Source organism: Protopterus annectens, chromosome 3.part1 (assembly GCF_019279795.1).
Source record: "Protopterus annectens isolate FY-2018-M chromosome 3.part1, PAN1.0, whole genome shotgun sequence".
NCBI classification, from domain to species: Eukaryota; Metazoa; Chordata; order Ceratodontiformes; family Protopteridae; genus Protopterus; species Protopterus annectens.
In genome coordinates, this window is record NC_056732.1 from 1,909,532,118 (window position 1) to 1,909,558,513 (window position 26,396).

At 38.4% G+C, this 26,396-nt stretch overlaps 1 protein-coding gene across 1 annotated transcript in view; it reads left to right on the forward strand.

Annotated features, from left to right (window-relative positions):
* The window catches only part of LOC122797953, a 271,287-nt gene that overhangs the window by 133,045 nt on the left and 111,846 nt on the right, over window positions 1–26,396 (forward strand). The window contains exon 7 of the mRNA XM_044066474.1: window positions 18,009–18,122. Coding sequence (XP_043922409.1) covers window positions 18,009–18,122 — 114 coding nt within the window. The remainder of the gene's footprint in view (window positions 1–18,008; window positions 18,123–26,396) is intronic.

The window sequence follows — 26,396 nt, forward strand, 5'->3', positions numbered from 1 at the left end:
ACAAAGACCATAGCCTTCACTGCAACAAAAACAAGCCACTTTTTATGGACAGGTTCTTGACACAGAAACTTTCAACTTCTGTAAAAAGCTCCTCTCCTTATCAAACAATGTAGTTCAGCAACATGATGGCTGGATGGATAGCCATAGATGTAGCCCTTGGGTAAGTAGCATAGCCTTCATCAAACCAGATGGAAAATCCACATACTAACCTTTCCCAGCTGGATGGCTAAGATCTAATATTGGTTACTCAAGTCTAGCTGCCCAAGAAGAGGGGCATGTTTAACTAAGAATTCCATTTGCAAAATTATATTCAGTTGTTGTTGTTTCTTTCGGCTTTTCCCGGTTAGGGGTCGCCACAGCGGAACTCCGATCCGCTAATGATTGGTAGTTGATTTTTACATGCTGAGTTACTTGCCCTGACACACAACCTTCAACGAAGGTACGCCCATTCACACATGTCTCCACACAGAAGATGCTCTAGCTGAGAATTGAACCGGACAGCGTCTTACTGTGAGGTTACAACGCTACCACAGCACCACCACCATGGATTGCAAAATTATATTCAGTATACATATTAAATTTCTCTCTCTTACACACACACACACACACACACACACACACACACACACACACACACACACACACACACACACACACACAAAAAAGCCCCTACTTGTAAAATAGGCAACCTCAGTAATCACATGACACCCACTCACTGAATGAAATTGTCTGGAAGTCAAAATATCTGAAAAAAAAATCATAATAGAGATGGATTCATCCATGTAATTTCCTACCACCAAAAGGACCATCAATAAATCAACAAACAACTGCTCGGCAAAAGTAAATCAATAAGAAAACCATATGCTATAATGTTACATGCTGGTGTAAACATATAACTTGTGTCAATCCCCAGGTTAATCTATACCAAAAGATTTTTTCAGAGCTTCAGCTATGTACAAACATCTTTCTCCTAAATCCTTAACTGATTGATATTTGCCTTGCTGTAATTATAACTGTAAAAAAAATGTTTTTAAGTTTATTCTGTACTTCAGTGATTCTCACTGTTACGAAATGTAATCTCTGCCATACTGTATGAGTACTACATCCATAATTTGCTGTCTCTCTCTCTCTCTCTCTCATGTATTATATTGCTTTGTGTTATTTTTGGAGCTTTTCTCCTCGGGCCTTCACTGGAAATGGACCTGTGCCCAGTCGGACTCCCGGTAAACAAATGTAAAATAAAATAAAATAAATAAAAATAAACTTCCCTCCAATCTAAAGCCATTTGACATTCAGACATTTTAATTTGTGTAGAAGTTACTCACAGACTGACAGTTTACTGAGCTGTAATGCTGACCTTCGCTTTTGAAAAAAACAAATTCCCAGACTTTCACTCCCAACTGCAGGAAAAATGTTATATATACAAGACGTAACGTATATTAACACACAAGTTGTAGAAGGAAGGAAAAACGCTCCACAAAGTCTCTGTGTTAAATCCACCGTTTAATGAGAAATTACCTAGATTTCGTCCGTCTCCACAGACTTCCTCAGATAACATAAAGAATATTACTAAGCCACTTATATATTGCACGTAACCCAGTTAACAATTAATCAATCAATAAATTATTCAAAATCCTAACCCACGCCCTTACTTAAAAACACAAACCATTGTTTAATATACTATAAAATACTTATAAAAAAATGTATAAAAAATGTACATATATCTCATTATGCATGATTATAACTGTATTGTTGTAATGCCTATTGTATTTCATTGGTAAACATTCACATATAAATACTGTTGTAAGTATTATATGCATAAAGCATAAAAATAGTATATAAATAGTATATGTATTCCCTTAGATAATGTATATGAGTCACATAACACTGTCAAGTGTATAAATGTACATCCTATACCTAATGGTGGATGAATATAAAACCGTTTTAAATATATATAAATATGTGTATATTCACTGTTATTATTGATGGAACTTAAATGATGACACTTCTAGGTATAAAATATATATTTTATCTCCCCTTAATATTATTCAATCTAAGGATGGGTTTTATGCTGCAATATTCATTTTAAACCAGGACGATTGTAAGCATTTAACATAATCTGCATTTTTAATTCCTGTCGTCTAAATCATAGGTAGTAGTCCTACCTTGTTGATCTTTAAAATGTGTGATACACCACAAAACCTAAACTGATGACTAGTGTATTGTGCAACATGTCTTGCTAATGCATTGGTACTCTTAGATTTTTTAATGTCGTTTAAATGCTCCTTAATTCTATCTCTCATATGTCTACTCGTCTTACCTACATAAAAAGCATCACATAGTTGGCACAGGGCAATATATATCACATTGTTAGAATAACAGTTAAAATGACTCCCTATTTTGATGTTACAATGATTAATCTTAATACTCTTACCAGTACTAAGAATATAGGGACATACAGAGCACCTACCACACTTGAAATTACCAAGCCTTTTATTACATACTACCTCCTTATTATATATTGCTCTTTCAAATAAATCTTTAAATGATAAGTCCTTTCTGAATATATATGGAATATTACCCTGAAAAAATCTTCCTAAATAGTTGTCAGTTACCATTAAGTGCCAATTTTTATTAATAATATGCTTAATGGCATAAGAAATATCATTGAATGTAGTAATATAGAATGGAATGGAATTAGAGTCAAATGTCACATTTGAATTGTGGTCATTTACCATAATATCATCAGGCGTATAAATACCACTTATAATAGCTTTATATATTCCTGTGTCCCTCTTGCTTCTAACTTCATCCAAGACCTTAATACATAATTCCTCTGGATACCCACGATTGATAAACAAAGACATCATAAATCTTAATTCGTCATAAAATTCGGAATCATTGCTTACCATTCTTGCAGCCCTGACCATCTGGCCCTTAACAATGGCCTTTTTCTGGTGGTCAGGGTGCCAACTTGCATAATGCAAGTAGGAATTTGAAAAAGTAGACTTCCTAAATATGTTGGATTTTAATATACCATTATTTTTGTCCACTGATAGTCTAACATCTAAATATGTAATTGTGTCACTATTCATCTCATGTGTAAATTTCAGAAACCAAATGCTGTTGTTAATATACTCAATAAATGCCTCCAATTGAACCTGGTCCCCATCCCAAATAAAAAACAAGTCAATCTAAAAATCTGGAATAAAATTTTACATGGGTATAAAATTCAGTATTAAACAAATAATGTAGTTCCCAATAAGTCATAATAAAATTAGCAAACATGGGGGCACATGCCGCCCCCATGGCTACACCATTGACTTGTCGAAAATAATTCCCTTCATAATATAAGTAATTGTATCTTAAAACCATATCCATGAGTTTACTTAACAAATTAATTTTATCTTGATCGTATAGGTTGGTCTCGAATAACTGCTACTCTAACCACACCAAACCAATGTCATGTGGTATCACAGTAAATAAATTATTGACGTCCATTGTTACAAAAATGTACCCCTGATTAAATTTGAAGGAACTCAATTTTCCTAAAAAATCCCATGAGTCCTTAAGCACATAGGTGAACTTGGTCATTCCCATCTTAAAATAATGATCCAAATACTGACTAATAAAATGTGTTTTGTTTCTTTTCCCGTCCACTATAGGTCTAAACTATAAATTTTCTAACCCTTTATGTATTTTTGGTATTCCAAAAATACCACTCACTACTGGATATTCATTACATAGAAACTTCCATTCCACCTCTGTTATTTCGCCATGATATAACATGTCTTCCAGTGCCAAATCTATCTTCTTGTACGCAATATTAATTTCATTTAGGCTAACTTCCTCATATGTTTCCCCTAACAACATAGTGGTCATGTACATAATAAAATCATTTTTGTCCACCACGACCACACCACTGCCCTTATTGGGTTTCATAATTCTAATACTATTTGTATTAAGAATCTTCTAAAGGATATCCTGTTCATGATTAGTCAAATTGGTATTCATAGGCTTCTTATAATTCAAATAAAACTGTCTTATTTCTGTCTCACTGATTCTTTCAAATACCGCCACCTTATCATTCATCGGTGGGTTGTAAACACTAGGTTTAGTCAGTGTATTTCGTTGATTATTAATATTATAATCAGTGCTATTCTCTTGAAATAGAATTTTTAAGTTTACCTTACGTGTAAACAGTTTTAGATCCAATAGTGAGTTTACCAAATTTCCTTTTCTACAAGGCACATAATTAAAACCTTTTGAAAACAAATTCACTATGTCAGTATCAAACATAATCGAAGTATAATTATATAACTTAAAATCCCCTTTACTGTTCAAAATAACTGTGGGATTCTTAAATACTACATTTTCGACCAATGCAAGTGTATGTACAGATTCATTGTCACATAATAAACAATTAACTAATGGTTGAACTATAAAGTTCTCTTGTGGCATCTCATTAGTATTACCCATCTGCATATCTTGTATTTGTGCCATTGGTGTACTGTCATTTACATGAACGTCAAATTCTGAAGGAATATCATAAAACTTAAATCACATAGTCTCTGGTTATCAATGTTGTCTGAAATCAAAGGCAGTGAACTAAAATCAGTAGTACAAGTGTTGTCGTTAGAAAAATTGTCCAAAGATTTGCCTTCCCCAATATCAATATTATTCAAAGGAACTGTCATGTTGTTGACATCACAAATGGACGAAGATGTTTTAAACAATGCGTTAGAATAGTTACTCGACATACTAGAATGCCCAACAGTCATTTCCAATTCATCTATATTATTATTGAAGGGCATTAAAAATGTTGTTGAAGTTTTATAAGTTGTTAATTTCTGATTACTTACTCTTTCAGTTATGCAAAACAGTTCTGCCTCTGTATGATGTGGGACGCCAACGGCTACTTGCGCGTCCTCCATCCGTTTTTTTGAATCTGATGTTGTAGTTTTTTGTTTTGCAAGTCTCCCTTAGGGCGTGCACCCATAGATCCAAAGTCCTCCTCGTCACAGGATGGCTGCTGGTTTCTAATTTTCTCTGAGCGTCTCACGACGTCTTCACCAAAACTTTCCACTGAATGTTCACGCCCCAAATCTTCGTAATCATTGCAGGAAATGATGTCATCTAGTTCGTCTAAGTTACTACCCATAGTACGTGTTTGCCCGTTACCATGGTTGCCACCAACTCTTTTAGATTTAGGATACACATGCCCCAGATCATATATTTTCTTGTCCCTTTGAATTTTCTTATTTTTCTTTTGATATATGACATCGCAACTATAATCAATATCCTTAATGATGTTTATATAATTCGTGTAATGTTGCTCGAAAAGCAAATCTTTACTTATACTTTGATTAAGAAGTTCCACTTCACTTAACAAGTAATCAATCTTTTTAGAGTTATATTTGATCATAATTTCCATAAGCTCCAACCCTGTCTTGTTAAATAAATCATGTAGTTCATTAAGCATGTCTTGTTCAGAATCACAACCGTTGGGATATCTCCATAATCTTAACCCCTTAGGAACCATACCCAGTTCAATATTTTTCTTCAAATATCCATTTTCCATCTGTGTCCGTTTGAGTTTGAAAAGCTTTCTCTCAAACTCCTTAAGTGTTTCTTTCATTGTTTTGTGAATATACACATCGCTGTTAATTTTAGTAGTTTTGTCCCCATTAAAAGAAAAACAGTGAGTTTTCCAAAGGTCGCAGTTGTATGATGCACAACGACCATCATTTACTACATTGGTGGTTTTAACAGTTGCCCTCTGCGTACCACTAAGTAAATTGTCAGAGGGAGGGGTAGGTTGGGTAAGTGGCAACCCCAAGTTCCCCGTGACCTCGTCAATATGTGGTTTTTCAGTTTCCTTCAGTTTGTTGATAAGAATAGTATGCACCTTAAGTTGTTCGTTGACTTGCCTCAGCATATCCATCACGTCAATGGTGCCTCCCTCGGATTCCATTCAGAACAAGCACAAACTGATAATCCACAAGTAACAAACCACAATATACTCCGATGGACTAAGAAACACTACCGACGTAGTGGAATACCAGGCTGTCACTCCCAACTGCAGGAAAAATGTTATATATACAAGACGTAACGTATATTAACACACAAGTTGTAGAAGGAAGGAAAAACGCTCCACAAAGTCTCTGTGTTAAATCCACCGTTTAATGAGAAATTACCTAGGTTTCGTCCGTCTCCACAGACTTCCTCAGATAACATAAAGAATATTGGTACGGAGGCAAGTCAACGAACAACATTCAGTGGAAAGTTTTGGTGAAGACGTCGTGAGATGCTCAGAGAGAATTAGAAACCAGCAGCCATCCTGTGACGAGGAGGACTTTGGATCTATGGGTGCACGCCCTAAGGAAGACTTGCAAAACAAAAAACCACAACATCAGTTTCAAAAAAATGGATGGAGGGCGCGCAAGTAGCCATTGGCGTCCCACATCATACAGAGGCAGAACTGTTTTGCATAACTGAAAGAGTAAGTAATCAGAAATTAACAACTTATAAAACTTCAACAACATTTTTAATGCCCTTCAATAATAATATAGATGAATTGGAAATGACTGTTGGGCATTCTAGTATGTCGAGTAACTATTCTAACGCATTGTTTAAAACATCTTCGTCCATTTGTGATGTCAACAACATGACAGTTCCTTTGAATAATATTGATATTGGGGAAGGCAAATCTTTGGACAATTTTTCTAACGACAACACTTGTACTACTGATTTTAGTTCACTGCCTTTGATTTCAGACAACATTGATAACCAGAGACTATGTGATTTAAGTTTTTATGATATTCCTTCAGAATTTGACGTTCATGTAAATGACAGTACACCAATGGCACAAATACAAGATATGCAGATGGGTAATACTAATGAGATGCCACAAGAGAACTTTATAGTTCAACCATTAGTTAATTGTTTATTATGTGACAATGAATCTGTACATACACTTGCATTGGTCGAAAATGTAGTATTTAAGAATCCCACAGTTATTTTGAACAGTAAAGGGGATTTTAAGTTATATAATTATACTTCGATTATGTTTGATACTGACATAGTGAATTTGTTTTCAAAAGGTTTTAATTATGTACCTTGTAGAAAAGGAAATTTGGTAAACTCACTATTGGATCTAAAACTGTTTACACGTAAGGTAAACTTAAAAATTCTATTTCAAGAGAATAGCACTGATTATAATATTAATAATCAACGAAATACACTGACTAAACCTAGTGTTTACAACCCACCGATGAATGATAAGGTGGCGGTATTTGAAAGAATCAGTGAGACAGAAATAAGACAGTTTTATTTGAATTATAAGAAGCCTATGAATACCAATTTGACTAATCATGAACAGGATATCCTTTACAAGATTCTTAATACAAATAGTATTAGAATTATGAAACCTGATAAGGGCAGTGGTGTGGTCGTGGTGGACAAAAATTATTATATTATGTACATGACCACTATGTTGTTAGGGGAAACATATGAGGAAGTTAGCCTAAATGAAATTAATATTGCGTACAAGAAGATAGATTTGGCACTGGAAGACATGTTATATCAAGGCGAAATAACAGAGGTGGAATGGAAGCTTCTATGTAATGAATATCCAGTAGTGAGTGGTATTTTTGGAATACCAAAAATACATAAAGGGTTAGAAAATTTACAGTTTAGACCTATAGTGGACGGGAAAAAAAACAAAACACATTTTATTAGTCAGTATTTGGATCATTATTTTAAGATGGGAATGACCAAGTTCACCTATGTGCTTAAGGACTCATGGGATTTTTTAGGAAAATTGAGTTCCTTCAAATTTAATCAGGGGTACATTTTTGTAACAATGGACGTCAATAATTTATTTACAGTGATACCACATGACATTGGTTTGGTGTGGTTAGAAAAGCAGTTATTCGAGACCAACCTATACGATCAAGATAAAATTAATTTGTTAAGTAAACTCATGGATATGGTTTTAAGATACAATTACTTATATTATGAAGGGAATTATTTTCGACAAGTCAATGGTGTAGCCATGGGGGCGGCATGTGCCCCCATGTTTGCTAATTTTATTATTGGGAACTACATTATTTGTTTAATACTGAATTTTATACCCATGTAAAATTTTATTCCAGATTTTTAGATTGACTTGTTTTTTATTTGGGATGGGGACCAGGTTCAATTGGAGGCATTTATTGAGTATATTAACAACAGCATTTGGTTTCTGAAATTTACACATGAGATGAATGGTGACACAATTACATATTTAGATGTTAGACTATCAGTGGACAAAAATAATGGTATATTAAAATCCAACATATTTAGGAAGTCTACTTTTTCAAATTCCTACTTGCATTATGCAAGTTGGCACCCTGACCACCAGAAAAAGGCCATTGTTAAGGGCCAGATGGTCAGGGCTGCAAGAATGGTAAGCAATGATTCCGAATTTTATGACGAATTAAGATTTATGATGTCTTTGTTTATCAATCGTGGGTATCCAGAGGAATTATGTATTAAGGTCTTGGATGAAGTTAGAAGCAAGAGGGACACAGGAATATATAAAGCTATTATAAGTGGTATTAATTATACGCCTGATGATATTATGGTAAATGACCACAATTCAAATGTGACATTTGACTCTAATTCCATTCCATTCTATATTACTACATTCAATGATATTTCTTATGCCATTAAGCATATTATTAATAAAAATTGGCACTTAATGGTAACTGACAACTATTTAGGAAGATTTTTTCAGGGTAATATTCCATATATATTCAGAAAGGACTTATCATTTAAAGATTTATTTGAAAGAGCAATATATAATAAGGAGGTAGTACGTAATAAAAGGCTTGGTAATTTCAAGTGTGGTAGGTGCTCTGTATGTCCCTATATTCTTAGTACTGGTAAGAGTATTAAGATTAATCATTGTAACATCAAAATAGGGAGTCATTTTAACTGTTATTCTACCAATGTGATATATATTGCCCTGTGCCAACTATGTGATGCTTTTTATGTAGGTAAGACGAGTAGACATATGAGAGATAGAATTAAGGAGCATTTAAACGACATTAAAAAATCTAAGAGTACCAATGCATTAGCAAGACATGTTGCACAATACACTAGTCATCAGTTTAGGTTTTGTGGTGTATCACACATTTTTAAAGATCAACAAGGTAGGACTACTACCTATGATTTAGACGCACAGGAATTAAAAATGCAGATTATGTTAAATGCTTACAATCGTCCTGGTTTAAATGAATATTGCAGCATAAAACCCATCCTTAGATTGAATAATATTAAGGGGAGATAAAATATATATTTTATACCTAGAAGTGTCATCATTTAAGTTCCATCAATAATAACAGTGAATATACACATATTTATATATATTTAAAACGGTTTTATATTCATCCACCATTAGGTATAGGATGTACATTTATACACTTGACAGTGTTATGTGACTCATATACATTATCTAAGGGAATACATATACTATTTATATACTATTTTTATGCTTTATGCATATAATACTTACAACAGTATTTATATGTGAATGTTTACCAATGAAATACAATAGGCATTACAACAATACAGTTATAATCATGCATAATGAGATATATGTACATGTTTTATACATTTTTTTATAAGTATTTTATAGTATATTAAACAATGGTTTGTGTTTTTAAGTAAGGGTGTGGGTTAGGATTTTGAATAATTTATTGATTGATTAATTGTTAACTGGGTTACGTGCAATATATAAGTGGCTTAGTAATATTCTTTATGTTATCTGAGGAAGTCTATGGAGACGGACGAAACCTAGGTAATTTCTCATTAAACGGTGGATTTAACACAGAGACTTTGTGGAGCGTTTTTCCTTCCTTCTACAACTTGTGTGTTAATATACGTTACGTCTTGTATATATAACATTTTTCCTGCAGTTGGGAGTGACAGCCTGGTATTCCACTACGTCGGTAGTGTTTCTTAGTCCATCGGAGTATATTGTGGTTTGTTACTTGTGGATTATCAAATTCCCAGACTTTGTCAATAGTTCAAAGTGTAGAGATGATTATTTATTTATTATATATTTATTTATTTTTGGAAAACATCTTTAAAACTGTTAAATTGATTACACACCCAGAAACACAGAAAAGTTATTGTGATTATGTAAAGCACAGACTGCTGCAAGAAATCAGTCACATTAGCACTCTATGCTTATGTCCGAACAGATGAATCATACCTGTCAATTCCTGAAGAAGTAAAGTAGCTTAATAAGAAGGTTATTTGCAAGGTTACATAGCAGTTTATATTGGAAATAAGCAGAGATATTAAAAAGGCTCTGTTTTTCATAATTATGCCGAAAAGTCTTCCAAGGTAAATACAACTTCTGATTTAGTATGGAACCATACCTCTCAACCTTAGAGCAAGAAATCTGGACAAAGCGAAAAATAAAAGTGGGACACAGGACCAAAAATAGTTATGCATCACAGACAGCATTGAAACAACTATAGCTGCAAACATTATACATAACTTATAATCTTTCTATCCCATTATTGTCAGTTAAACATTATATGGCTCATTCAGTCCTGCCTTCTTTTGCATCAAATAAAAATTACAGTTTTGTACCTACCATAAATGTAGATGTTCGAGTGTTGACACTGCTGCAGTCATCACCCTTGGGTTTTCCTGCCATCAGGCGGTCCCGCAGTCATCCCAAATTCCAAAGTCTGGGTCCAGCGTCGGCTGCCATCACTTTTTCCCCGACGTCAGTGCGCCAGGGGTATATCAGAGGCAGCCAACGCCATTTTCTTCAGTTTTTCTTGCCCTAGATGTCAGGTGCCCCTAAAAGTGAGGGCATGTTATAAAGTAACAGCAAAAACACAAAGTACAGAAATTAGTAACCACCCTTAGGCCCATGTTCCATGTAGAAGGGGGACTCACAGCTGTGGAAGGTAATACAGAGATACAGAGGGGACGGAGGGAGGGAAACCAGGACTGCAGCAGTGTCAACACTCGAACATCTAGATTTATGGTAGGTACAAAACTGTACTATGTTCATTGTGTTACACTGCTGCAGTCATCACCCTTGGGTTGAGTCCCAAAGCAAAGTAAGGGAGGTTGGAGTTTATATAGCATTAGGGCTGGCGATGAGGCCCTGCAGGACTGCAGATGCAAATCCAGCTCTGGACTTAGAGAAGAGTGGAAGGTGGTAGTGCTTGGTAAAGGTATGCACAGAGCTCCAGGTTGCTGCCTCCAAAATATTCTTTGTGGCACCCCTCTAAGGAAGGCAGTGGAAGTGGCTGCTGCCCTGGTAGAGTGAGGCCTAATATTGGTAGGAGCCGGCTTACCGTGATGTGTATAACAGAAAGCAATACAGTGACTAATCCACTTGGATATTGTCTGCTTGGAAATGGCTTTTCCCAGAGAAGATTCAGCATAGGAGACAAAGAGTTGGTCCGATTTCCTGCTGGCCTTGGTCCTGTCCAAGTAATAGCGTAGTTGCCTATGGATGTCCAGAGAATGCAGAAGCCTTTCCCTCTTATTTTGAGGGTTTGGAAAGAAGGTGGGAAGGTGAATAGTTTGGTTCAGAGACACACACTGGAAACCACTTTGGGCAGGAAGGTAGGATTGGTTCTAAGAGAAACCCTATCCTGGTGGAAAATGAGGAAGGGCTCAACTGCCATGAGAGCTCCCAGCTCAGAGATTCTTCTAGCTGAGGTTATGGCCAGGAGCAGGGTAGTTTTCCAGGAGAGGAACTTAATCTCTACTGAGCTAGCTGGTTCAAAGGGTGGTAAGGTTAGTTTTTCCAAAACAAAGTTGAGGTCCCAGGCAGGGGTAGGAGCGCTGCGATGAGGCCTGAGATTCTTAGCTCCTCAGAGGAATTGCTTAATCAGAGGGTACTAGAAGACTGGTGGATCAGTGTTGTAGTTGGTGGAAATGTCGGAAGCATGGATTTTGATGGAGGAGAAGGATAGGCCACTGTTCAGTAATTCATTTAAATATTGCAGGATCTGTGGCACATTAAGTATCATAGGGTCAAGATTTCATGAATGATTCCATGCGCAGAATCTCTTCCATTTGTCAGATTAGGCCTTTCTGGTAGTAGGCCTTCTAGCTTCAATAATGACATCCATAACAGCTTTTGAAAGAGGCGTAGATTGTTGCAACCTTAAATTCTCCATGCTGCTAGGTTTAGAGTCCTGAGCTGTCCATGCAGACTCTGTCTGTCCTGTTGAAATAATAATTGATTGTCTTGAGGCAAGGCCCATGGGGGTTCCTGAATCAGATTTCTTAGAATGGGATACCAGTGCTGGTGGGGCCAGTCTGGAGCTATCAAAATTATACTTGTTTTTTTCCTGTCTGGCTTTCATGAGAACTCTTGGCAATAGAGGCAGAGGAGGGAAGGCGTAGACATGCAGGCCGTTCCAACTGAAGGAGAGGGCATCCGTCCTCCATGCTTGTTGATGAGGAAGCCTTGTGCAGAAGAGAGGAAGCTGGGCATTGTTTGGGGAGGCAAACAGGTCCACCTCTGGTGTGCCCCATCTCTGAATTATTTCTCTGAATACACTTGGGTTTAGCTGCCATTCGTGTGGGTCCAAAATGTTCCTGCTTAAGTTGTCTGCTAAGGCGTTTTCTTTTCCTGGTAGAAACTATGCTTGCAACTGTATCCTTAGTGTCATGGCTGTATTCCAGAGGTTCATGGCTAACCTGCACAAAGGGTAGGAGTGAGTCCCCCCTTGTTTGTTTATGTACCACATGACTGTTGTGTTGTCCGTCTTTATCAGCAGAGGGCCTGGGCTGAGGTGATCCTTGAAGGCTAGGATGGCATTGTGCACTGCAAGCATCTTCTTGTGGTTTATGTGTAGATGCCTTTGTTGTTTGTTCCATTTGCCCTGTATGCATTTGCCCGACATGTGTGCTCCCCTTGCATAATCCGAGGCATCCGTTGTCAGAATTTGTCTGGCTGTGGGCTGAGTGAAATGCTGACTGTTGTTCAAGTGACAGGCTTGGGCCCACCAGAGTAACTCCTTTTGAAGACAAGGTATGAGAGGTATTTGTATCTCCCAATTTTGAGAATGCTGAGACCAGACACTCTTTAGATACCACTGCAGTTTCTGCATATGCAGCTTTGCATATGGGATCAGCAGGATGCAAGATGCCATGAAACCCAGAACCTGCAGGATTTTCCTTGCAGGGAGCTGGGTTCTTGTAGACAGTAGCCAGAAGTACTGAGCTAGCTGGATCTGCTTGTTTACCTGTATAGAAGCCATCTGTGCCTTTGTATTCAGACTGGCACCCAGGATGGTTATCACTTGAGAGGGGTACTAATTTAGATTTCTTTTCATTGATTGTGTACCCTAAGCAGATCAACAGTTTCTTCATGTAATCCACATGCTGTAGTAGCTTGTCTTTGGTCCGTGCTTGAATTAGGCAGTCGTCCAAGTAAGGGTAGATCTGGATTCCTTTTAGTCTGCAAATTGCAACTACTGTTGCCAGGCATTTTGTACAGACTCTGGGCGCAGTAGATAAGCCAAAGGGCAGTGCTGAGAGTTGGTAATGCTCTGTTCCTGCTCTGAATCTGAGGTATCTTCTGCAGGCCAGCCTGATCGGAATATTTAGGTAAGCCTCTTTGAGATCCAGGGTTACTAACCAAGCTCCCTCTTCCAACATGGGTAGAAGCTGCTGTAATGTCAACATTTTGAACTTTGGAACCTTTAAGAAAGTGTTTAGAATTGAAAGGTCTAAAATGTTCCTCCAGGCCTTGTCCTTTCTTGGTACTAGGAAAAATCTTGAGTAGAATCCTTGTCCTTGCTCTTGCAGAGGGACCTCTTGAATGGCTCTCATATGTAAGAGGGTTGCAATTTGTTTTTGTGCCTCTACCTTTTGATTTGGAGGTAGGTCTTGCATGCCTCTTAATCTTGGCAAGGTGTGAAAGAAGAACCTGTAGCCTCGAGATACTATGTCTAATACCCATTGGTCTTTGGTTATTAAAGTCCAGTTGTGTAGAAAAAGAGTCAGTTTCCCTCCCAGAGGGGCTGCCAGAAGCTTTTGATTTGGCAGCACTAGAGAGAAGTCATTAGGTCTGTCTCCTGTAGGTTTGGGATCTGCCTTCTCCCTCCTTTGATCCTGCAGACCCCCATTGATGTGATCCGTATGAAGTCTGAGGCTGTCCTCTGCCTCTCAGACGTCTGTACTTGCCCCTTTGGGGTCTGTCTGAAACTGGAAAGGACCAATTTTTTTCTGGCCAATTTCTGCTGCAACGAGGTGGCTGGACCTGCATGAAATCTTTAACCATTTGAATGGATTTGGCCTTATCCTCCATCTTTTTTAGTACTTCCTCTGCTTTCCCCTTAAATAAAACATCCTGCTGCAAGGGAGCATCCAGTAACTTTGCTTTCACATGCTCTGGTAAATTCTGCTCTTTAAGCCAAGCATTCTTTCTAATGACAGAGCCTGTAACTGCAGCTCTACATGAGGCCTCCAATGCATCAAAACCACATTGCAATGTATGCTTACCCACCTGTTCAGCTGTATGCAATAAATCCTGCATTTCCTTAAAATTGTGTGATTCTGCATCTGGAATCATTTTCTGTCTTAACTGAGACAATATATGCTGCTGATACTTTAACATGTGAAATTGACAACTCAATGCTCTCATAGTTAAGGTAGAGGAAGTGTAAACTTTTCCCCCCATCTATCATATGCTCTGTTATCCTTCTCAGATGGTACTGGGTTTTTTGCTGTGGCAGCACATACCCCTTTGGGACCCTGGAAGATAGTTTCTGGGTCCGCCACAGGGCTTTTGAAAAGGAATTTGTTGGTATCTAGGACCCTGTAATATCTGTCTGGCTTAACCGGGGCAGGAGGTAAGGAATCAGGGTTCAAACTCGATTCTATGTAGACATCCTCCACAATATCCAGAACTGGGGGAACAGCAAGAGGCCTATGCTGAGGTAGGAGAAGAAAATCTCTGAGTCTTTTCTTAGAGTCAGAGTATTCCTGGCCTTCCCAATGAAAATGTTCCCTCATCGCATGCAGTGTCTCCCCAAAGGCGTAATCCTCAGGTGGGGATGCCAAAGGAGTGCATTCCTCAGCATCCGAATCCTCATAAGGGTAAGGGTATTCTGGCTCAGAAGCAGAATCAGAAGAAATAGACATCTGGTCTGCGGAGCCATATTCTGTATCCTGCCTAGGCCTTTTGTCTAGAGGAGGCTTAGTTCCTCGAATCATTGAAATCAAATCTTCAGCCATTTTTAACATCTGCTTCCTAGGCATAGAGGCCTGGGAAGGAGAGTGCACTTGCTTCTTGTCCTTAGGCCTAGGCCTAATAGAAATGTGCTCCGGAGTAAAAACTCCACTGGTAGTTGGTGGAGGTGCAGAAGGGCCTGAGCCCTCGGCTAGAGGAACATCCTCAGGACTGGCATCCATACTAACAGAGAGCCCAGCTGCCTCCACGTGGGCGTCGGAAAGGGACAAAGGTTCCCCTGAGCCAGACGTCAGTGCTTGTGAACCCACTTCACAGAGTACCAGGGGACCAGCAACCGCCAAGGCCTCATCGTCGGTTCGGGGTTTCGCACGTCTGTCCTTGTCTTTGTGTTTCTTCAAAATGGTGGGCGTCGGCAAATCCGATGGCATCGTATAATTATATCTCCTACCAAAAATGTGCTCTGCAAGTTCAGACCGACGTTTGATAGTATGCTTGTTAAATCTAGCACAAAACCGACACCCAGGGTCGTCGTGGTCAGGGCCAAGACATGGAATACAGTAAGAGTGACAATCCTTATGAGGGATTTGCTTCCCACAAGAAATACAATTATTAACTTTTACTGACATCGGACTGAGGCAAGAAAAAGTTTCCCCAATGGGGTACTTAGCTTTATATTCTTGAAGACTTCGGATCTGGATTCTTGAACAAATCTCAGGAGTAGGCCGACCGGCACTAGTGAACTGCTTTTGCGTCGGGCACCGTGCAGCAAGAAAGACTGAAGAAAATGGCGTCGGCTGCCTCTGATATACCCCTGGCGCACTGACATTGGGGAAAAAGTGATGGCAGCCGACGCCGGACCCAGACTTTGGAATTCGGGCCAACTGTGGGACCGCTTGATGGCAGGAAAACCCAAGGGTGATGACTGCAGTAGTGTAACACGATGAACATCCATGTTTTGACAAATGCATTAAAAATAATAAATAAAACACATTGCATCAACATCCTACAACTTCCTACCTGCAAGCAACCACAGAGCTTTCGCTGAAACTAGGGCTGCTTGTTTCCCCAGAATGACAGCTCTCCCTAATTAAGTCTAATGGTATACAATCTACCAGTATCTGGACTACCTGAAATAAATGAAATTATTGTCTGTAAATTGAAAGTACACTGTTTAATTAAACTATATTTCTAAGCCCACTTACTATATTTTTTCAGTAACATTCCAATATCCATTTCCAAGTCACTGTACAAGACATTGGCAGTGGTAGACTTGGCATCCTTCAGAACCCCACAGGCCCACGCTAATATATTGTCCATTAAATGTAAATATCCATCCACTGTAAATGGCAAGAAGCTATGTCTTAAAAAATCTATTTCTGGCATGCGTACCCAAGTATTAGGTTTTGAAACAAAGAAACATTCTCCACAGTCCGTAAGTCTCTGTCTTTAATAATCATCTACTGTTGCAGCACTCCCAACACATAAGTGCACACATACTCACTAAAATCCCCAACATTTAAAAAGTGACATTGTGCCCACTTGATTTGCCAGTATTGATGATCCGCCAAAGCTATGCTTACTGTTGTCCAATCTATCACTGCTTAGAACCCACCAATGAAAAAAACAGTACTAGGTGCTTTTTTGTTTGTCTGAAAAAACAATGCAACTTTATATGCTACAGTCCCACATAGTCAGTCCACTACTGACCCATTAACCTTAGGCTGCTGTCTCATTCTTACTCCCTGGGAATGCATTACCTTGGATGACTACTTTTATTTCCTAAGCAAAAGACACAAATTGGAAGATGAGGCAAAACTCCAGACATTCTTTGAAAATCCATACAGTTAAGAGGTATGAGTTGATGTTCAGTACAACACTCTCCCTGTCAGGAAAGCCACAATTTAATGAAAGTGTACTTTTAATGTATGATATATTTGTGAGCTAACTTGTTTGTGTTCAGTAGGTAGACTGATCATTGCTAGCCTCTTTGTGCACATATATACACACATACACACACACACTCTTCTTCTACTTTCACACACACAATTCTGCTTTCATACATGCACTCACTCACTCCGTACTAACCCATTAACACAGGTAATTGCTGTCCCTTTCAAAGGCAACAGCAGCAAATCTATACATGAGTCCCTCTTCAGTGAGCACACACACACACACACACACACACACACACACACACAAACACACACACACACACACACACACACACACACACACACACACACACACACACACACACACACACACACATACACACACACACTGATTGTTCGGCGCAAAATAATGGCATAAACACACTGACCCTTTTTTGGCTAAAAAAAAAACTATGAGAATGCTTTGGTGCATGTGCACACCGACATTAGCGTTACAGGTCATGGGAGTGAAAAACACAAAACAAAAAAAGTGTTTTGGGGCATGCATACATCGATGCTGCAGTTAGAGGTTGAGGGCCGCATGGAAGACCTCTTGAGGGCCGCATGCGGCCCACGGGCCACAGGTTGGACACATCTACGTAGAGAAAGTGATAGAAAAAAAGAGGTGAAATAAACAGGGAGAGATGATTACCCTGCTGAGACTCTCTGCCCATAGCAAGCCCCATGAATGCCACTTCAGCTATCCTGCAGTAAATTGTACAGCCCTCTACATACGTTTAACAAGCCAGAAAACAATGTGAGGACTCCAAACTACTGACCATGTCTTGTAGTAATAACTGCTTCACTGATTTTCCTGACTATAATCCATCATTGTCTTTATGTTACAGAATATCAATCCAGAAATGACAAGGGAGCAGCCAAGGACAAACGAATCCACATCGCATACTGATTTGCCAAGGCCTTCATTACTGGAACAAAACCAGAAAGAGAAAACAGAACAGGTCAGTGCACAAGTATAGTTTGTTGGTCTGTAAAGAAATGCAGAATTTATAGACCCCTTGACAACACCATACATTTCATCTGTTTGATTTTTGAATTATTTATTTATTCTTTATATGCATGTTTATTTGCTTATTTGTTGGCCAAGTGAGTGAAATGATCCAAAGAACATTTTCAGGTCCTACCCAGTCAAATTGCACTGGCAGTACATAAGATCAATGCACTGTTACACCTTGATACATTCAACAACAAGAAATAACAGTGTTGATATTGGTGCAGAATAACATGCAATAACATCCAAATGATTTTCAATAAAATACAGTGAAAGCTTGCTTCTTCCAATAACATGATGTGGGTTAAATACTGATATTAAAGTACTGGCATTTTTAATGGCACTGTAAGTCCAGCTGAGATGACTGATGATATAATGAATTTTTTTTTCACAAGTTTATATATTACTTTATATGATCCTTTGCATACCACATCTAGTCAAAATTAAACAAATGCAAAAGGTAATCAAATTGTTTCCATTTGCAGTATTTAGTGTTTTCATGGAAGTGTGGCTTTTTTTGAAACTACAAAATCAAGATGTTGTGTTTGCTTTAGCAGTTAGTTGTTTTTGTATTGCTGCTGTGGCTGTGATGGTGTTGGAGGTAATTGATGTGTGTGTGTGTGTGTGTGTGTGTGTGTGTGTGTGTGTGTGTGTGTGTGTGTGTGTGTGTGTGTGTGTGTGTTTGCAAACTAGAAGGGCATTATTGCCCATTCTTGAAATATTTGTATGTCTGTATGTATGTAATACCGTATGACAAAGTACTGATCTGAAGGCATTATAATACCATGTTGTAAATAAAAATGTCTACTAAATTAAGCATTGTGCAAAACATTGTAATACCCGGATCACAGCCATAATATAACACACAGACAGATGCAACAATAACATCAGCTATCAAGTGAACTGTGGAAATTGCTTGAATTTGTATACAAGTATAGACTGATCCATAACAATGCTGGTATCCTCCACACATCAATCACTATGCCCATTGTGAGACCAATAGCATATTCATGCTCAGCGGTTTTTTTTGTCATAAAATGACAAGTGAAAATAACCATTCTCCATCATTGATTACTTATGGAGCTTTGTGCTAAACATTGTGCGACCAAATACGTCATTATACTGGGTGTGCTCATAAGGAAGTACAGCAATTACTAAAGGAAAATCACCTGCTCATCCCAAAAACATAGCAAACTATCATAACCCAGGTCCTATGTCACTCTACGTTATCACCATACAGCACGACTGATGTCAAGCTCTATTGGATAAGCCATTCTTGCTTGTTACAACTATATTGTGAGCAAAACAATTTTATTTATTTATTGCTTTTTTTTACCAGGAAAGGCTGACTGAGCACATGACCCATTTTCAGTAAAGGCCCAGGGAGAAAAGCTCCAGTTGTTACACATACAAAATACAATATATAAATTGTACAGTTATAGGTTATAGTTTGTTACAAACATTACCAAACATAATGTAATAGGAATGAGGAAACATTAGCATAATTTGCATGCACAAGAGAGAGAGAGAGAGAAAAAGAAAATATGGGCACAGAATGAGTGCAAAACAAATTCTAGCAGAGGTAGGAAGAATTCATAGATAAGGGAAAGGTGGTTTAGGTTGTTGTTGTTTGTCTTTCGGCTTTTTCCCGGTAACGGGTCGCCACAGCGGAACTCTGGTCCACTAATGATTGGCAGTAGATTTTTTTTAGAAACGCTGAGGTGCCAGCTCGACACCCAACCTTCAATGAAGGCATGCCCATTTATGCACGCATGTCTTTTGAACGCTACCCAACCGCAGGGAGGACATGCGGACTCCACACGGAAGGCACTCCCAAGCCAAGCCGAGAATCGAACGGGAGAACCTCTTGCTGTGTGGTAACAACGCTACTGCCGTACCACCGTAGCATGGAAGGGTGGATTAGGTACACATGGGAAACTAAGGATATACAGTATCCTGGCTGAGGTTAGACAGTAAGTAGAGGGAAGATAAGAAGAAATTTTATGAGGTAGGAGAGTTTGCTAGACTCAGTTACAGAGCCATGAGTTGAGTAGGTGAAATTTAAGTTGGTTTTAAATGCTTTTACGGTATGCTGTTGTTTGATTTCTAAGATAACTGAGTTCCAAATTTTGGATACAAATGGAAGTTTACGGAGATGTCAGCAGTATTATTTGACTGTGGAGCAGACTGACCCTGTGGGGTTGTATAGCTGAATAAGATTGTTTAGAGAAGGGTAGATATTCCGCTTATATGTGAGATAATGCATGAAAGGGAGCTCAGAGTAAGTCAGGTAGTGGGGTAATTCCTGCCAGTGAAGTACATTGGTGGGCCCTATGTGGAAAATGACAGCAAAATGTATATTTTGTTGTAGTGTTGTTCAAGTTTTTAGTTGGGTTGCTGGCACGTCACATACAACTGGTGTAAGTAAAGAATGGAGGAGAGGAGAATGACAGAAGCATCTGCTTTCTTGTGTTACTGGACATATATGCTTTGAATTTAGAGTGACTTTAGCTTTTAGTGGGTTGTTAGATTTCAGGTCTTTGTCAATATAGATGCCTAAAAGTTTGATTTGTGGGACAAGTTCAGTTTTGGTGGTGTTGAAGGAGCTAATAGAAAAAAGAATGGTCGTTAATTGAAAGATATTGTGGGGGGGGTCAAAAGAATTGGTTTTAAAAGATAGACATTTGAAACATTGAGATAAAATGTATTATATAAAGGTATATTATATTTATATATATGCATATACTTTAGGTATATGCAGATATTCATTTATTTATAATATATTTTTATATTTTTTATATTGTTTTTATATGTGTGTGTGTGTGTGTATATATATATATATATATATATATATATATATATTTTTTTTATGTTTATGCATATAAATTTATTATATTAAGCTAGCTAGATATATTGGTTTTATATAATGCATTTGTTTAAGATAAGGGTGGCCTAATGGTTAAGGTGTTTGCCTTACAAGGGATTAGCTAGGTTTAAAATGGCTCACAAGGGCAGTTAGTTTAGTACCAATCTATGAACCTATGGCTGCCATCTCGTGGTAAGTTGTAGGTATTATTTAGGAATGAGATGCTTTATGAATGAGATTTTGGCGCCTTTTTTAGTATTTAAATGAATGGAATATGCGATGGATTTATGTCTGATGAAGAGTTCGGATGTAACCCGAAAGCGCTTACTGATTTGTCTTGACTGTGTGTTTTAATAAAAGTTTGGGACTTCCAGAGCCGTGGTGGTACTTTGTGTTTCTTGCAGATTAATTTTTGGGGGGTTCAAGAATAGCTGAGTGTTTGTCAACCAGTTTTCTGTATTAGTGAAGGCCTCCTTGGTTAGTTTTTATAGGCTGTCAAGGTTAGAAGCTGAGCAGATTATGGATGAATCATCCATATGCTGTATTAAGGAGGCATTTTACATGCCTTGTTGAAGTCATTGATAAAGATATTGGACAGAATGGATCCCAGGATGGAACTTTGTGGGACAGCTACAGAGACTGAGAGAAAGGAGAAGATGTCATTAAACCATTTCACTGCTTGGGATCTTTTAAAGAAGTAATTTTGGAAGTATTGTAGAACACTGTTGTCGATACCTATAACACAGAGTTTGTCTAGGAGGATGGAGTGAGAAACAGTATTGAAATCTTGGAAGAGGTCGAGAAAAATGGCTAATATTAATTTGTTCTCATTTCTTTTTGTATTGATTGTGTTGATAAAACTTAGGAGGATGGTGGAGGCACTATGATGGGGTGGAATCTATTTTGCAATGTTGAGAGTAGTGTGTTTTGTGTGATGTAGAGTCAGAATTGTGACTGTATACATTTCTCAAAAAATATAATAAAAGGCAGACACTACTGGAGTCGAACATGTGTAATGTACTTCAAGTTCCTCTTCACCTGAGCAGTAACTGATGATGACACACAGGGAATTCATATCACAGTTGTCAAAAAACATACTTGAATGGTTAACCTAAGCATTGTGTTTGAATACATACATCTTCCACTAAATGGAGTACAAAACTTGGCCTTTCTCTCCCAAATTGTACTTGTTTCCAATCAGCCAGATTGTAAATATCAGTTGTCTTGGGGGGTAAACAAACTTGCTTTTTACCATTCTCTTAAACACTGTATAGTTAAACTCTGCTAGACTCTTAACACCTGCCTATATGAGTGCATAGTCCATACAACTGTATATAAACCACTGTCACCACAGAAGTAATCATATCTGAAGTGTCATGCAGTCCACACTTGAGGGGATTACAACAGCATTGTTTTTGAATGTGTTCAGATCCAATAAAATGTAGTTCATAGGTTCATAGGTTCATAGGTTGGTACTAGGCTATCAGCCCTAGGACCTATACAAGCCTAGCCATAACAATTCCCTGGCTATTTCTTCCCACACTATTTACTTCCCTGGACCCCTGTCTAGCAGGGCGACTGACGTGATCCCCGGGGCTCATTCCCTTTAGCTATGTTAGTGTTTGCACACGTGTGAGACAGCCATACTGCCATTTGCTGGGTAACCCAGTCCTGCCTGTCACTATTGCTTTGCACACGTACATTACTTATACAGTGCCTATCTCATGCAACAGGAGAAACCTTACAAGTGTAAAACAGAACACATTTGAAGGAATGACATCATCGTGTTACAAAGCAGACGTTTGACATAAAATGGATTGAAATGCTTAGGGAAGTCCTCTTCCCATGTAAATGTTTGAACTGACTGAAGTGTACCCACCAGACCTGTTTGATATTTATTTATTTATTTATTTATTTATATTTGTTGACCGGGAGTGTCCGACTGGACGTAGGTCAATTTTCAGCGAAGGCCCGGGGAGAAAAACTCCACAGTTAAAATAAACAGACAGTAGTTACATTGGATTACATAGTGATTAACAATTTACATAGCAATTACTTACAGCGTATTTACAGATGAAGAACATAGTACATCAGTAGACAACTAGAATCTATCTGTGAAGTACATAACAGACATTAACAAGTGTTACAATAAGAAGTCATGGTTGATAAACAAGTCCTACTTGTCACTCTAATCACACACCCTCACACTAATTAGTCATTGCTGGATTTAATGACCTGCCTAAGTCCACAATTTAGAAAACTATGTATTAGCCACTCACGGCACAGGAGAATACAAGCGTGAGACAGAACACATGCAAAGGGATGACATCATCATTGTCTGCAAAAGATATGTTCAGTTTAGAATTGTTGAGGGGACCCTCTGCCTGTGCAAATGTTTCCCCACATGGAAGTGTTCACCCTAGATGTGTTTGAGAAGCCACTCCTAACTGTCACTGTAGTTTCAGAAACACACACACCTGCTTACTTTTAATTGTTGTTGGATTTGAGCACCTGCCTAAGTCCTCAATCTAGAGAACACTGTAGTAACTACTGACACCGAAGGAGAAGTTTTATTACAAGTCTCAACCAGAATATAGTTGTACTTTATATGACTTATGCTTGGGTGAATAGCCAATGTGGTGTAACAGACAGACAGATAAAACTGCAGTCTGTTGATCAAAATACACAACACACTGTAGCAATAATGCATGCATCACTTAATTCCCATAAATTGTTGTAATGAGGATAATATGTATGTGTGTCACATTAAGGTGTACTGAGCAGTTATATGATGGGTGATGTCACAGATGTTAACCACTGGAGTGCCATCCACACATACCTGACTGTTAATCTCAAGACTATTGTATGAAAATGTTCTGTAGTTTTGTGGCTCACTGTCAGCTCTTTGTGATGTGTGCAAGGTATGTACAAGCTATGCACGCAAAACACATGCATTCCACTCATTGACACTGCTGTGCAAGTACATGCCCACATGTACAAGTTCATTGGAACACACTTGGAAGGGCAACGTGTTTCAGTGCAAAAATCGTTTACATTATGGAGTAACTCATCTGCCTCACTGTGGACTCTTCATATCTTGACTACAATAATCAGATAATTAATTTAAAAATAATACAAGCCACTAACATTACTTTCAATCTGTTACAACCAGTTATCAAAGTGTACTGCTGGCAAGCTCATTCGATTGGTTGATGGCAAAGTATTGTGCATGCATACTAACTTTTCAAGTTTTAACTTAGAATGGTAAGTGGTAGGAGTCTGCGGTACCTGATGCCAGGCATTATGTAATGGAAGAGTACAGGCATATAGACATTTATGTTTCCGATTAATTTCTTCTTCTGTGTGTATGTCTGCTTGTTTGTGTCTGTGTGATTTGCATTAATGCTTTGTGTGTCATTACAGCTTTTCTCATGCTGATTTCAGTAAAGTGTTCAAAATAGGAAGCAAGCAATGGTGGGAGAGTGGTAGACTAATTAAGGAATAAGCGGGACACTAGTGGGGGACTAATACATCTATCCAGTATTTCACAAGGTAAAATTTTATGGGGAAAAAACTTTGAATCCAGCATTATATACATTAATTTAACACCTCCTGGTCTTCTTTAGCATTCTCTAGACCTGAGCATTACCTGAGCGCACTAAAAAGAAAGTCATATTTCAGCTAATAAAACTCACCCACTTGAAGAAACACTGAGAAAAGTGTGAAGAAAGGGAATTTGTGTGCCTCAGACTCCATAACAGTAATGAGAATTAAACATCCCAAGTAGTGTACATTAAACCTTTGAACCTTTGGCCTTCTTTAAAAGGAACATTGACCATTGGATGGGATATACGAAATTCACCCTGAGGATCATGTCAGTCACCATGCTAGACAGGGGACCAGAGAAGTAAATATTCTGGGAAGAAATAGCCAGGGAATTGTTATGGCTAGGCTTGTATAGGCCCCAGGGGCCGCTAGCCTAGTACCAGCCTATGAACCTTTTATTCATATAGGAATAACTGTATCCACACAGTGTTATTGTTGTGCACAGCAGGTCTAAGCACAGTAGCACAAGGGGCACTGTATTAAAGTGGCTGAAGGCAAATTCATCACTTTTGCTATAAGGCATGACATGTTACTTTCCATCACATAGCACTGCTGCACAATGCGTTGTGCAGAGTAAATACTGAGGACTGAAATAGAGACTTTGGTTTATCTGCCATTTCTGGCCATGTGTGTGATGTGTAAATCTATATTTTGACCAGATTAGTGGTGTGAAATGGGCTGGTTAGGACAGTTCTGAAAGAGGGAGCAAGCAGAAGGTAGGACTCTGGAGGAATAATAAAGAAGTGTTATATTTGTACAAAGAATTTGAGAAATGTGGATAGTCACAACATAAAGGGTGAGTGACAACAACTTAGTATTGTTGTGTGGCCAGTTTGAACAAATTGTGTCATACACATACATATGTGAAGTGGAGAGCTATGTATGGGGTGTAATATTCTGGGGGGACAGGTGCCCTTTAAATTTTTATTTTTTTAGGGAGAGAGGAATATTAGGGAAGATGTTTAGGAATGGGAGAAATAGATATGTAGGGTAGGTTAGTTAGCAGGTGCTGACATACAGGACATAACAAGACAGACAGGGGTGGTGATGGACACAGAATGTTGGGGGACACCATGATTGCGGATAGGTATAGGACTTTGGAAACACATCTCCCTTCAGCATGAGTACAGTGGGAATATAGTGCTCACCCTCTGAGCTGTAACCACTGTCTCCTGTCCCAGATACCTTGGGCAGTGTAAGATGGGGCAGCAATTCAGTTCTTCATTCCATGATTTACTCCATTTTCCCAATGCAGACACTAAGGCTCCTTTCAATGATCTCTTGCAGTGGCCCTGTCAGCTCATGTCAGGTGACATAATTGCCACCTCCACTGGCACTACTCCTGGTGGGTACCAGTGCACCAGCCCCTATGGCAGAACTACCTAAAGCAGGTGATGGTGGTAGTGCAGGAGATGTGGAGGCAACACTGCCATGTTGTGCTGGATGTCTGTGCTGCCTGTGATGGTACTTCTGCAGACACCCATGGAAGGTTGGTGGTCTAAGATTCTGTGGCTGATATAGTCCCCCCCCCCAACCGCCATGGTGGTAGTCATGTTGCAGCAGAAATTATCATCCAAATGTCATTGAAGAAAAATAAAAAGAGAAACAGAGTGTGGGGAGACAAAATAGAAACATTTCATAAATGTCATATAATTGTAATATACCCCAGTCTATGCATAATCCTACATTAGTTTTCAGATTTGTCACATCCACATATGAATGTGAAGGCATACGTGTGTTAAAATAAACATT